A 14,891-nucleotide genomic window follows, 5' to 3' on the forward strand; every position below is an offset into this window, starting at 1 on the left:
CGAGCCGCATGCACGCGGACCTTATACGCGCGACGTAAAATCACGCACAGAAAACATGCGGCGCTCGAGCGGACACACCCGTGCGCGAGTATGTATACAGTCAACACAAACACATAATGCAGAGGCAGATGCGATAAGTGGATTTGGGGCCCCGTCGCTTTTTAAGGACAACACGGACGCAGGAAGACATGAATCAAAAKAATGCAGACGTACAGCAGTCGAGGTCGCGCGCGGCATGGCGTCCAGATTAAGCAGTGACTGAAAAATCGGGATCAAAGGGAGAAAAGTCGAGAGTTGCAGTTCCAGTCTGATGTGTAATATAAAGCATGTGTCCTGCTGAGAATCARACGATGTATTTATATTTGCAGTTACATAAATCTGATTGGCAAAAACAATGATGCAGGAGTACTAATTGTGTTGTAAACATCTTTTATCTCCGCGGGAGGAATTTCTTCTTGGCATTTGTACAAGAGTTAGAGAAGTCAGCTGTGATGCAACGCAGAAACCCTGAAATTGGTGTTTTAAAACGCCGCTGCAGGCCGGGAGATTAGCAGGCAGATAGATACCCGCTGTTGTGAGTCCGAGACGGCCGCACTGAAAATTGCCAGTGCTGCGCRCAGCAGAYGWGACGTGGACGTGATTTTCCATTTTATCTAAAGAAGACATGTGTAAATGTCAGTTTTGCATCTTGACATTCTCAAGTATAAACTGAACGACACGTTATACCAATGGCAAGAAATGAGAAAAATGATTCCTAAAGGAACAAATTCTAGAGAAGTGAGTGGTGGCAGAACTAGATAAATCATCACGTGCTGCAAGAAAAGTCGATTATTTACCAGCTTTYTAAAGAAATTCATTGATATCCCAGTCGGAAGCAGAATAAGGACGCCCATTGAGCCAATGCAGGTCAAAGTTTAATATCCAARATGGCCGCCACGGAGGTCAGAACGGAAGCGCCTTCCTTTTGTTTTGGAGGTGAAACAACAGAGCTAGCCTATCCTAGCGCCAATTTACTGGAAATGTCGACGTCATTTGTAATAATGTTACTTATGATCAAAGCTAGACCAACTAAAAGCAGGGCTAAATGCTCACATRTTGCTTTATAGGTGCAACATGTGAGCATTTATGATGCTTAGTTTATTAGCTTCCCTGTACTGTCAAACTAACCAGTACAGGGATGCTAAAATGGGTTCACTGAATGGGTTTTTATGAGGGTGAGATGAAAACCTTAAAGCAGGGTTCTGAACATTTTCAACACAATATGGAGACTCCATAGAGMTTGACAGAGACGAAGCTACTACGAGGGATGAAGATTTGAGGCTTTTACTCGTTAGAGTTGTAGATGGTTRTTATTAATCACTGCTTTATGCTAGTSAAGAAGTTGATCTGGGGGAWAAAAACACTCGTAAAACTCTGTGGGTAGCACACGCTACAAAAAAAAGTAGGAAATGTTTTTAACAAGCATAATTATCCATCCAAAAGGAAATATACTCACAAGGAACAGAAAAGGCCCTAAGACTGAACCCTGGGGTAGCACCACATAATAGCTCATTTTTACTGCATGATTCAGTTATCAAAAATGCTAAGTGTTCTTCTAGAAAGACAGATGTGGGAATCATTTAAAAAAAAAAAAGATTGCAGATAACTTCACCAAACCTAAACTCTGATCATCATAATGTGGTGGTCAAAAATGAAAAGTGAGATGAGTGGACTTATAAAAGTGGCTAACCTGCATCTGTAGGAGAAAATTACTACTCCACTGGGATCAGATGAGGGAAGAAATTTTAACCCCCTACGCTCCATCCATAATCATATCGTGGGAATTACATGTCCTTTTCTTGATGGAAAATGGATATAGAGATCATAAAAAAAAACATACGTTTACTTCAGTGCTTTTTACCCCACAGGTTATCATTTGTGTGYTAACAAGTTATTTTTTAAATAAAATCCTGTTCTCCATGATGCAGGCAGGTCAATATTTATATTCCATATGTAGGCATTTGACTAGATTATGTAAAAATGGTCACACATAAAGTCACCATCGTAGCYGTTTCARCATTTTCTATCCGAAAGCGCTAACCTACTGTGCTACATTACACTGAAAGTCTGCTTTTTCTTACCTTTTSTGATTTGATGCTAGAGCTGCTGTTATGGCGTAAGTTACCCCTTTCCTTTGATAATGGCTCAGAAACAAATCGAGCAGGAAGACTTGGGGTGTAACAACCTTTATTGGAGGAGATCTTACAACATCACAGAGGTTTTGTGTTTGCAGTTAAAAAAAATATCTTCTTGGACAGCTTGTGTAGAGGTTGATACACAGCGGGTAATAGCACCGTGGATAAAAACAACAGTTCAGAAGCACTCGGAGCCACTGGCATGAGGCTCCGAGTGCTGGCATGAGGATCGGCTGAGACGGGCCTCCGGGGGCCTCTAGAGGCCCTTCAGGTTTCTTCTCAACTTTTAAGTGTGACAGATGTTTTCTATCTCACTGGTGTGAGTGTGTTTATACTGCTGTTTGTCCAAAAAGGCCAGAAAACACATCGACGCCAGCAAAACTGTTGATGAAACAACCAGCCAACGATYTGCACACACACGTTGAGTCTAGCTGTCTTCGTTAGTGCCAGTTAAAAAAAGGGCCCGTCTACTGCCACATCCTGCTGTTTTGTAGGTGATTGACTTTCCAACACATCATTTTCCCCTATGAACCTTTCCAATAGATGTCATTAGAACTAAAAGACAAAGTGATAAGTCAGCCAGGAACCAGATGTGTGGACCTAACCAGGGCTGCTCTCTTTAAATTTGCGCTATGGTGGAAAGAACACATTTGAACATGTCTCCAGCATTTACCATAACCAGCCATAGCTCTGGTCCTGGAGAGCAAAGCGAAGGTTCATTAAGCCTCTCTGTTTGAAGTTTCATTGGTTGAATCAAGTCAAAGCTAGGAGTGCTAGAGAAATACAGAGTACCTGAGGAGAAACCGGTCCAGACGTAGAGTAGAGTAAGCAAAAATGTGGCTATCATTGACRACTCTCCAGGATCGTAGTACACTCCTTTGGATTTGGACCGTTCTACTTTGAGTTCTAACTCGAGGCAGAAAGATTTAATCCGTGTACTGTCAGATTCATCGAATAGTGGTGTATAGAGACTAAGATAGTCTGCCTTGGAGGGTCAACTCAAAGTAAAAGAGTCATTCTCAAAACATATTTACATTTATCCGACACTACCTTCTCATGATTTCAAACATACTTGAACACAGTGTACTGTAAATGAGTGAGACTGAATATTCATAATTAGTCTAAAAATATTCTAAAGCGTGTACGTCCTTTTTTAGTTCACGCTCTAGGACAAAGAGACCCTGCGGCTGACGGTTTGGTGGAAGACCCCGCGGAGGAGGGACGCGTAGTCGGTAACGCGGAACAGGTGGCGCTGGCCGTAGCTGATGTCTTGCTGCTGCCCTCTGCTCACCAGAGTGAGGAGGTTGGCCTCGTTGACCTGGCTTCCCACCGAGATGACGAAGAGCTCGATACCGGCGTCCGCAACCTCGCGGACTCGCTTCTCCAGGACGGCCCCGGTGACTCTTTGAGACCGGCCGTCGGAGAACAGCACCAGCTTCCTCCTGGACCCGGACGCGTCGCCGCGGCTGGGCAGGGAGCTAATGGCGAACTGCATGGCCTGCAGAACGTCGGTGCCTTCGTTTTGGAACTGGGTCTCTTCRATTTTAGGTGCCAGCACGGTGTAGTTGTGGGTCAGAGACTGCTCTAGGCGGGGGGTTCTTTGGCTGTACTGACCCACGGCCACTTTGACCACGACGCCTGGCCCTTTCTCTGCGGTGAGGAAACGTTCGGCCAGGCGCTTGACAAAAGTCTTGCTTATCTCAAAGTTCTTCTGGCCCACACTGGCTGAGCTGTCCATCAACACCAAAATGTTGGTGCTCTGAGAGAAGTTGACTGCAATGAAAAACAGAAAAAACAAGAGAGGAAAYGATCAGGAAAACGTTTGACAATGGCTGTTTTTCAGTGGCGCCGTGATGGAAAAGAAAGATAACTGACTGAATGGACAGCATCCCTGTCTCTGCTGAGGAAAAAAATATTTCCACAGCATGAAAGTGCTACGGAACGWCAGGTATAGTGGGTTATGGGTAATTAGAAGAGTAATTAAAAAATGAAAAATACAATTTTTATTTCATCCACATGTTTTGCTTGTGGCAGACGTAGAACCAAGATTTCAATGGGTTTTCTTTTCAGCACAGAACACAAAAAGCGCAACACGCTTTATTAGTACAAAACTTGTTAAAGCGTTTAAAAGGCGCCMTTTCCTTCCACTTCACAATAAAACAATAATTTGTGGTGTTGTATCATAAAATATCTATTAAAACTTAAGTTTGGGGAGAAAAAAATTCTCGTTTTCAACCCTACTGTGGAAGTATTGCAAAGGAAATAATAAAAATGAGAAAAACTTACTCGGACATTTGTAGTCCGGGCATTTCCTTGCTGCAAAAACCAAACACACAAAAAAAGCAACAGTCGTTTAATAAAACTCATTTGGGAATATTTAGCATATGAAATAAATGGCTGCAAATGTTTAGCCGTGTTGTACCTTGACAGATCCTGGCCGTGATATTCTGCAGGAAGCTGTCCTCCAGCAGAACACCAAAATTATCCAGGACAATGGGAAACCCTGGTTTCTGGTCGTTGGCACATGCCACAGAGTGAAGCTGTTCCATGTTGGGCTCGCGGCCTGAGTAGTCCTTAATTCCTAAACTACCCACCTAGCGATGAGGCAAGAAAACGTACAGTTAGCACATCAGAACACAGGAAAGTACAAAATTCCCCTTGCATGTGTCACCTAACTTCACTCACCAAGACGCCGTGCCCGCAGAGCATATCGAGGGAAGTACTGTCTCTGGTAATGTCAGCACGTCCGTCAGTGAGGACGAGAGCCACTTTGTTCTCTTTCGTCATATCGCTGATTATGGTCTTCAGAGTAACTTCCAGGGCCTCGCCTGTGTAAGTGGCCTCAGCCAGCCAGCGCATGTCTCTCACTTCCCTGAAAATCAGAAACACACGCGTTTCCGCCAGGAAGCTTCATCGGCAAGGTCAATGGCGTTTCACAAAATCAACGACGCGCTTCGTCAAGCTTTTTGAAGCCGTTTCAAGTAACATTGCATTCTCTCAAAACCGCTCTTTTACAGGTTTCTGTTTAACACRAGCTGATACTGTGTCAATGATAAGGAAGGGAATGAAAGAGACCCGATTTTAGCTGCACACAAGATTCATAAGACAAGGGGTTGTAGATTACGTGACTCGTGTGATRTGGRAAAAAAAGTGTTTCCATTACAGTTTTGCAAAAATCCTGTAATTTCAATATGGCTGAAAAACAACCTCATCCAGATCATAATTCCAGTCTGTGCAATTTTATGGTAAATGGAAACACAGCTGGTAGCACAAAATAACACACCAAACCGGCACGACTTTCATTCAAAAGCCTGTCAAAAACAAAACAATACCTAATTTAATTCCAAAGCAAAATCTGAAGCAAAAATGCTTTTATGCTGTTTACATCGACACAGCCAAAGTCATGGAGAAAATTTCAATGAGTCCTGGAATGGTAGAAATCATAGCTCAATCATTGCAGATGTGTATTATATACATGCTAATATTTGCCTGTGGATTCGGACACAGCGCAGCTAGTTTTACTCTAGGACCAGTTTCACTAATTTCTAGGCACGYTTAGCAAGGCAGAACACAGCAAACGGAGATTAGGCCTTAACTCATCTCGTTTTCAGAAAGAAAACAAACATAGTGTGACATGCAAAACTGCTCATTTTCACATTAGGAAAGACGCCAGGMAATTAAAATAGTCAAAAAACCGCGGAGTCAAACAGAAAGCCACAAATTGAGTGATAAGAAAAGGCGGGAAGCATCTGGTTGTGTGTGTTTGCGAACTCACTGTTTAAACTCGGGGAGGGTGGTTGTTAGCTTCACGATTTGTTGGGATTGTGATCCGCTGTACTGGACAACACCGACGGTGGATTCGTTCATCGAGAACTGGAAAGGAAAACATTGAAGTGTGAATGAGTGTTTTGATCTACTCTGTGTGTATGCATGTGTGTGTGTGTGTGTGTCGTGTCTGCAAGCATTCATTTTGCTCTGTCAACATTTCAACGTCACACCCTTCCTGACTAATTGCATCCAAAGTGGAAGAGGAGAGTCACTGGAAAGACATAAAAGTGTGTTCTCAAAAGAAAAGAAAAGAAAAGAAAGCACAAGAGAACAAGACGTTTCCATTCTTACTTTCTATTCTGAGCATCTGACCTCAGAGTTTTTTTTTTTTCTTAAAACCCCAGAAAAACAGTCATTGAAAAGGTTTATGTAAGCAACTTACTCCACAAAGGTCAGATGCAGGTCATCCCACTGAGGTTTGGCATGAAATGGAAAATATAAAAACAATGCCGTCATGTGAGTCACATCCACAAATGTGTAATTTTGGCCAAGTCSGAGTCGAGCCTCGAGTCTTTCTGGTCCAAKTAAAAGTGAAATCTCAACCCTTCGATAGGCAAATCCATCTCAAAGTCTTTCAGAGACCAGTGAAAATCGACTAGCAAGTGTTTAATAGGCAGGTCTAAGTCTTTTAGTCTGAGGAAATTCAAATAAAGTTCAAAGTCTCTTGAGGTAAGTCCATATCAAGTCTCAAGTCTCCTCCCAGGAGTGAGTCTAAGTAAAATCTGAAGTCTTTGAGCACCAAATCTAAGGCAAGTTTCAATTCTTTAAATGTCATGAATCTCTTTGAGACAAGTCCAAGTTAATTCTGATATCTATCAGGTCCTGGTCCAAATCATCCAATTCCATATGTAAACAGACTTTATTAAATGCTGTACATCATTTAGAAAAGTTTTAAGAAAGAATATTTACCCCATTAAACACATAAATGTGACTTAAAAAGGAAAAGCAAAGTCAACAGAAATGGTACAATTTTTGGATTGAATCAAATGGGAAGTTCTTTTATTTTATAAGTATTTAACACCTGCCACTGCTTCACTGCCTAGTTGATTTTTGGAGGGGTTTAGAAGCTGCTCTTCTTTATGTCTGAGGATTTGCAAATGTGTGAAAGGTGTAGTTACCTTCACTTGATGGTCTTTAATCAGTCTGTCAATAACTGTGATGATGAAATCTTTGGCAAGAGCAAAGTTTGTCGCCCCGATACTCTCCGAACTGTCCACGACAAACACCAGGTCCACAGGGGCACACTTGCACTCTGGAAAACACACACACACATAAAATCATAAAGAATAAGCTACAACGTGCCCACCGAGAACAAGATGTAAGGTGCAACTTCCAAACTCACCGCAACAAGCTGGGAAGCGATTGGAAGCGGGACGAAAGGAGAAACAAAGTCAACGTTATTCACCATAGAAGAAGAAAAACAGAGCGCAACCCGAGACGAGCAAACGTGAAAGCCAAGCCTCTAACTTACAGCACAGCTTCATGATGATATCCAGAATTTCACATTCCTGTGGGGAGANTGTTCTCAAAAGAAAAGAAAAGAAAAGAAAGCACAAGAGAACAAGACGTTTCCATTCTTACTTTCTATTCTGAGCATCTGACCTCAGAGTTTTTTTTTTTTCTTAAAACCCCAGAAAAACAGTCATTGAAAAGGTTTATGTAAGCAACTTACTCCACAAAGGTCAGATGCAGGTCATCCCACTGAGGTTTGGCATGAAATGGAAAATATAAAAACAATGCCGTCATGTGAGTCACATCCACAAATGTGTAATTTTGGCCAAGTCSGAGTCGAGCCTCGAGTCTTTCTGGTCCAAKTAAAAGTGAAATCTCAACCCTTCGATAGGCAAATCCATCTCAAAGTCTTTCAGAGACCAGTGAAAATCGACTAGCAAGTGTTTAATAGGCAGGTCTAAGTCTTTTAGTCTGAGGAAATTCAAATAAAGTTCAAAGTCTCTTGAGGTAAGTCCATATCAAGTCTCAAGTCTCCTCCCAGGAGTGAGTCTAAGTAAAATCTGAAGTCTTTGAGCACCAAATCTAAGGCAAGTTTCAATTCTTTAAATGTCATGAATCTCTTTGAGACAAGTCCAAGTTAATTCTGATATCTATCAGGTCCTGGTCCAAATCATCCAATTCCATATGTAAACAGACTTTATTAAATGCTGTACATCATTTAGAAAAGTTTTAAGAAAGAATATTTACCCCATTAAACACATAAATGTGACTTAAAAAGGAAAAGCAAAGTCAACAGAAATGGTACAATTTTTGGATTGAATCAAATGGGAAGTTCTTTTATTTTRWAAGTATTTAACACCTGCCACTGCTTCACTGCCTAGTTGATTTTTGGRGGGGTTTAGAAGCTGCTCTTCTTTATGTCTGAGGATTTGCAAATGTGTGAAAGGTGTAGTTACCTTCACTTGATGGTCTTTAATCAGTCTGTCAATAACTGTGATGATGAAATCTTTGGCAAGAGCAAAGTTTGTCGCCCCGATACTCTCCGAACTGTCCACGACAAACACCAGGTCCACAGGGGCACACTTGCACTCTGGAAAACACACACACACATAAAATCATAAAGAATAAGCTACAACGTGCCCACCGAGAACAAGATGTAAGGTGCAACTTCCAAACTCACCGCAACAAGCTGGGAAGCGATTGGAAGCGGGACGAAAGGAGAAACAAAGTCAACGTTATTCACCATAGAAGAAGAAAAACAGCGCAACCCGAGACGAGCAAACGTGAAAGCCAAGCCTCTAACTTACAGCACAGCTTCATGATGATATCCAGAATTTCACATTCCTGTGGGGAGAGATGGAGCGTGGGTTACGCTACGGCCATGTCACGTCACAGTGCATTCAAATTCAAAACACAAGCAGAGGTCCCAGAGAGTTTCAAGCTCCTCCGAAAGAAAAACAGGACATGACAATGACGACGTTGTGTTGAGAAGACCGAGACCTGGACGTGTTTTAGAGCTCAGGAAATTGAATGTGGAGCTTGGACTGAAGGCATCGTATCAGGTTCTGATTTGAAAGTAGCACCGGCTGGAGGAGGAATGAACTCAAAGGTCCTCTCACATMTGGCCAGAATGAGGTCAAGAGTTCACAATAAATTAACGGAGCTTTTTTCTTTTTTGATACTCACATCAGTTCCTGGTGGTCCAGGCGGCCCAGGAGGACCCTGGGAAAAAAAACAGAAAGAAAGTAAGAGCAATAAAAAATGATAGAGACACCCTCCGACAGATGTCTGGGTTTATCTGACGAAATAAAAAAAAAAATGTGTCTGGATTGACTTAGGATGACGGAGCAAGTTTTGTAAGAAATCTTTTTATTTTCGGGGTTTCTTCGGAAAACCGCCGTCCCACGTGACTGCGAACCAGATTCCCACAATCACAGAACCCACATCCACGCCCACGCATTCGCCGTCGTCCTGCAACAACCTTTGAATTTCCCAAAAGTTTACGACCGCAGGCAGCGTTTCTTCTTTTTCACTTAGCTGCAGGAAAAGCCATGTGTTTTGCTTTAGCGGCTATTAAAACTCAGTTTGAGGGCATTCGTTTCTGACGCCAGCGTATCGTGCAGGAACAAACACATGATGCATGAGAGGGGTGAGAATGAGAGAGAGACAGAGAGAGAGAGAGAGGGAGAGAGAGAGAGAGAGAGAAAGAGAGAGAGGCAGCTGTTTGTAGCGGAGAGAAACATGATGCAGACTTCTTCTCGATGCAATATGTACTAAACGGAGCAGAGGAAGGAATAAAGGAGGTAGAAAACTGAGGAAGAGGACTGCGAAAGGATAGAGTTCACTTATGGGTTGTTTGACATTTTGCATCATTTTACGCAGCAATGATGTGAATTACTATTTTCCCTCTTGCAGATTTATTCTGGTTCGCTAAATCACAACATGACGTAATGGATGGATTCATAAAATCAGTTCTGTACCAGAAAACCCTGAAGGAAATTGTCCAATSATGATTTTGTGTCATTAAGCTAAAACACAGTTTGCTCGTGCAAGCAAGAAACAGGTCTACATCAGAATTTGGCAAAATTACAAAAGACTGGGCCAATATTCCTCCAGAGGAATTTTAAATACTTACAGAGAATTATTGCAAACACGTAATRGCATTTATTTCAAACAGGGATGTTTGGATAACTTTTCTTCTCCTTTTAAACTGCATTTTTTGTGGTTTATTTGAATAGTTTATGAATAGTTCATGTAACAACTAAAAGAAATCATGAATGCAAGAGCGCAGAAAGAAGCGTAAACTTATATCTGCCACCTATTAGCTATTCAACTGAAAAGACTTGAATTCAAGAGCCGTTWYAAAGACAAAAAAAACACAACAAAACATCAGCTTATTCAAAGACAGACCATTTCAACATAATGATTTTAAAACGCATTTCAAATGTAGAAAGATGTTTAGATTGTTTTATCTAACTGCGAAGGCACCTTCTGTATTGAATATTGTTTGGTAAAAAAAAAAAAAAAGTATATGCTAATGTATGTACAATACATTTCCAAATATTGTGCTCAATTCATTAATTTYAGTAAGTTTAAACTTTGGGTTTGTGTGATTATCCACTTCCACTTACTACTAACTTCTTTCTTCTGTAAAAGAAAAATCGATAAGTCAGGCTACGCTGAAAAGTAAAACTCTTAACAGAGAAAGTGCTTTTTATTTTATAAACTTTCACTACTACCCTATGCTATGTTATTATTCTTATTTTAGCTGACAGTAGCTCATCGTTTCTCAGTTGCTGCTGAGTTCATGGCTACATGCAGGATTACATCGCAGGTCATTTAGAGAGGTCACGGGAATCCACAGCACTTAAATTCGGGTTCATAGCCGTTGACGTCCCCTTTGGTTTGTAGTGTACTATTTTCAAGCTTCATATTCTGGACATTGCCAAATTCATTGGGCTACACTGAGCCATAACTCACGGACACGCCCTGAATAATGCGTAACTCTAACGCTGTGTGTAATTTAGGATGAGCAGCTCCTCAGGAATTCACTTTGTCTACCATCGTGATTGAGAAAGTCCTCTTCAGTTCATAAAACTGTCTCTGACGAAAACGTCTGCTGTGAGATCAGGCCAATTAAACGCAGAAATGTTCAGTATTTTGAACAGGATCCGCTCTAGGAACAGTTTCTATGTTCAGCTAGAAACAGCATAAATCCACAAAACTAGAGTTTAATTGTTTGACTGTTGGTTCATTCACAATATTGCTAACAGTTTTATGTGTGAACATTTTATATTTATGACCAATTTAAACTGAGTTCAGCACATTTTGGCAACATAAAGCAAGGTTCTGCTCAGAAAGGGAACAGCTTAATACACGCCATGCAGAAAATTGGGGTCCCGTCCCCAATTTGTCCTCAGRGACGGGGTCTGGTTGTCTGCTGTGTGTGTGCCACCCAGTGGGACTATTGCCTCTCTGTACTTCTGTTTCAGACACAATACATGCTTGGCTTTAAGCCTAAACTTTGAAACCTAAGTACATAWATTTAAGGCCAATTCCTTCACCGCTAAAACTGGAGGCCTTGTTGGTCCTGCTAGCCACATCCAGCACATCTATCTCCATAGATTATGACTTTACTCGAGAGCAAACATTTTCACTTCAAGAGKATTCATTTATTTCACTCAAATGTAATGTCTTGCTCTTTCTCAAATTTATGTCATCATAGTTTGTTTTTTTCCTTTTTTTTTCCAAAATATGCTCCTTCAAAACTATGTTTTTCATGTTGGTCTGAATGCCTCTTGCATAAATATTCTCTCCTTACTTGCTGTGTTCCCATTAGTTAAAAAAATTTTAATTATGAAAATAAATTCTCTCGATGGAAGTGACAATTTTGAAAAAACTCGTTTTTTGATCAAATGTTTTTGTGTTAAGATGTGGTGGTCATTCGGCTGTAACCAAATAGACGTATTTCGCAAAACTGCAAAGGAAACACTTTTTGTGTCACACGAGTCATGCGATCAACAGCTGGGTGTTACTACTGGCGAAAACCACGAAGAAGACGACAGGAAGTTGTCGGGAGATGAAGGTTTTTTTTTTTCTATTTTTAATTTGGGCACCAATTGGTTTTAAGTCAGCAGGACTTTGTTTACGTTTGATGACAGACGTTTGTGAAAGAGCAAGTAAAACATTCTGCTCTTAAAGATACATGCGATGCAGACACGATCTTGACATGCAGGTGGTGCAAATGAGGAAGGAAACTTTGTGGCATTCGTGTCTGACCGCCATCCATSTAAGAACAGTCAAAAATAACAGAGATGGTTTAGTTAATTTTTGCGAGCTGAGGTTTTACCAAGTAACAATTTGCTCAAAGGAAGCCGTGTTATTAAGGAACAACATCCAGCCCGTATTGTCTTGAAAAAGACTACGGTTAAAAAYGGYGGCTCACGTTGCGGTTCAGATCAAAAGTTTGTAAATGTTGAGAACAAGGAAATTTAAGGCAGAAGAGGTCATTTAAAATTGAGCCAAATGGAAAAATTTTGTATATGTAAGCGCAGTCAACAGGATGGAGCCACTGTCTGCCTCAAATCTGGAACAAACTTCGAAAAAACTGGGAAACTGCTGAAACACTGAGTTCCTTTGAATCACAACTAAAAACCCACCAGCTTGGAGTTGGTTTTGGGACATCGACCGACATATTTGAGGTGTATTGATGATTTTGACGTTTGACGAAATGTCACAAAATGTTACTGGTTTTGACAGTTGGTGATGTGTTTACGATGTTTTTGTGTTTTCATAATGATCTGCCTCGTTGCTGAAATGAGCTTCACAAATAAACTTGATTGAAATGAAAATAATACGATGGTGCTGGTTTCTTTTCCCATCACCATTTTACCGTTTTGGATCGTCTGTACACAAAATGTGCAAATTTTCAACAGGCCCTGATGAATCGTGATATTTTCTAATGAGTATCAACGTTTTTAGAAGACCTTTTACTTAGATGAAGAAGTGAACTAATTCATGTTTGGATTAATTAATTTATTTAGTTTTGATTTAAAACTTATTATTGTGAAAATTTTAATTTAAAACACTATTGCGAGGGATGAAACATCAACTTTATTAACTATTAAATGCATAAAGTTAACAGTTTTGAATTTAGGAATCAAACTTTGTATTTRTATTGTGAATGTAAAAACTGAATCTGTTAAGAGTGTATTTTATATTTTTCATTAGACTTCGGCATAACATGACAGACTGATTTCAGTCAATCACATAAATCAAAGATATTGTTTTAAATTTTTAATATTGCATATTAATGATGAACATAAACTGCCATTTTTTTCCATGCCTGAATCAAGAAAGAAGACCCTCAACGAACGCTCACGCACACAGAACAGTGTTGAGCGTAATCTTACCGGATTCCCCTCAGGCCCTCGGTGACCTTTGGCCCCTTTGGTTCCAGGAGGCCCTAGCTCGTTGTTCTGTAACGAAAGAAAGAAAAAGAAAAACTTGACATCAATTCAAAAGTTGGCAGCGGATTTTTTTTTTCTTCCCCAGTGAATGTAATCTTGTTATGAACTGTTGCTAAAAAACAGTTGCAGTCTGCAGTAATGTGAAACAGTTTTCAACTCAGGATGACAGTTTTGTTCCGTRGATTTTTTTCCTTTTTGCAGAAGATTGACCAGGATTATTTTATCATCTTCATGATCATACAAAGTTCCACTTATTGCAGTCTTAAAGTTCAGTCTCCACGGCCAGCATGAAAACATGTTTCACTTTGACACAGTCAAAGCCACAGAAGAAAACCCAGAGGATTTAAAGACTATTCTGCTAAGAGTTTAACAAAAAAAAACAAAAACCAAACAAACTGGATATCATTCTGAAGAACATTTGTTGAAATGAAATTAATCATGCAGGCTAAGAATTAGTCGTGGATATTTATAACACTATGAGGCGAAGAGATGCTCCTATAAGACAGGAGGATCCAATAAATGCAAGAAGTGCCTTGAAAATGCATTCAGAGAACTATAATAAAAATCTAAATTGAGTCTCATCTTCTTTACAAAACAGCTTCATCTCAATCAGATCGGATGTTTCTAATTCTTCTGGCTGTATGTTCAGGCTCACTATCCTGAAAAAGAAATCTCATCCAAATACAACAAAATGAGGCTGCAGCGTGATAATATATGGAAAATATTTCCCTGTTGTGTTAAAACTTTTACAAGGCGCTGCATGAGAAAAGTTGCCAAACAGCATAAAGACCTGCTTGTTTCACAGAGGATAATGCATTAATTTGGCAGCTTAAGCATTCAGTGGAACAAATTCAAATCGCACTGCAGCCGGGTCAGGCCGTCCAGAAAATCCTTTTTTCTTCTACAAGAAAGTAATAYAACAACATTTTTAGTTTGTTCTGCCAATCTGAAAACTGCAAAAGCGTTTCACATAGAACAGCTGCAGGCGGAGGGACTAGTCAAATCATCTGCGGCAGCTGCAGCAACTAATCTTTGTTTTTTGTTTTTTTTTGCTAAACTGCAACCAGAACAAAAAGCTCCAGATTTCTTCATCCCACATATTCGAACATTAAAGAAGAAGAAATGTTGGTGTTTATAGTTTTACAAAAGAAGCCGGGAATTATGCAGCGAGGCACAAGTGCTAATCGAAAACAGATCGCCCCGTTGAATTTAAAATGGCTTAAAGACTCCAAACATCTGCAGAGYTTGCCGTCTTTAAAGAGACACAGTCTGTTTGAAAGGTCCACTTTGCATRAAGTTGAATGTAGCCTTTTCATTTAGAGATTTGGTAAATGAGGGCTGAGAATCTGTGTACTAAAGACCACCAAATTAACCAAATCCCCCAGTTCCTTTTCTGCAAAGTCACATAAATCGTTCCTGCTCTTTGATCTGTGCTAAACCCCTCCAACCGCCCCCTCCATGAGGGGGG

At 40.5% G+C, this 14,891-nt stretch overlaps 1 protein-coding gene across 1 annotated transcript in view; it reads right to left on the bottom strand.

Annotated features, from left to right (window-relative positions):
- Nucleotides 1-2,209: 2,209 nt before the first annotated feature.
- The window catches only part of col6a1 (collagen, type VI, alpha 1), a 36,707-nt gene continuing 24,025 nt past the window's right edge, over nt 2,210-14,891 (bottom strand). Inside the window, exons 25-34 of the mRNA XM_017309853.1 lie at nt 13,367-13,432; nt 9,141-9,176; nt 8,762-8,798; nt 8,635-8,643; nt 8,411-8,544; nt 5,950-6,047; nt 4,860-5,046; nt 4,597-4,768; nt 4,461-4,490; nt 2,210-3,947 (exon numbers count right to left, since the gene is read on the bottom strand). Of these exons, the coding sequence (XP_017165342.1) occupies nt 3,340-3,947; nt 4,461-4,490; nt 4,597-4,768; nt 4,860-5,046; nt 5,950-6,047; nt 8,411-8,544; nt 8,635-8,643; nt 8,762-8,798; nt 9,141-9,176; nt 13,367-13,432 (1,377 nt within the window). The 3' untranslated portion in view covers nt 2,210-3,339. The remainder of the gene's footprint in view (nt 3,948-4,460; nt 4,491-4,596; nt 4,769-4,859; nt 5,047-5,949; nt 6,048-8,410; nt 8,545-8,634; nt 8,644-8,761; nt 8,799-9,140; nt 9,177-13,366; nt 13,433-14,891) is intronic.

This window comes from Poecilia reticulata, linkage group LG17 (genome assembly GCF_000633615.1).
Source record: "Poecilia reticulata strain Guanapo linkage group LG17, Guppy_female_1.0+MT, whole genome shotgun sequence".
NCBI classification, from domain to species: domain Eukaryota; kingdom Metazoa; phylum Chordata; class Actinopteri; order Cyprinodontiformes; family Poeciliidae; genus Poecilia; species Poecilia reticulata.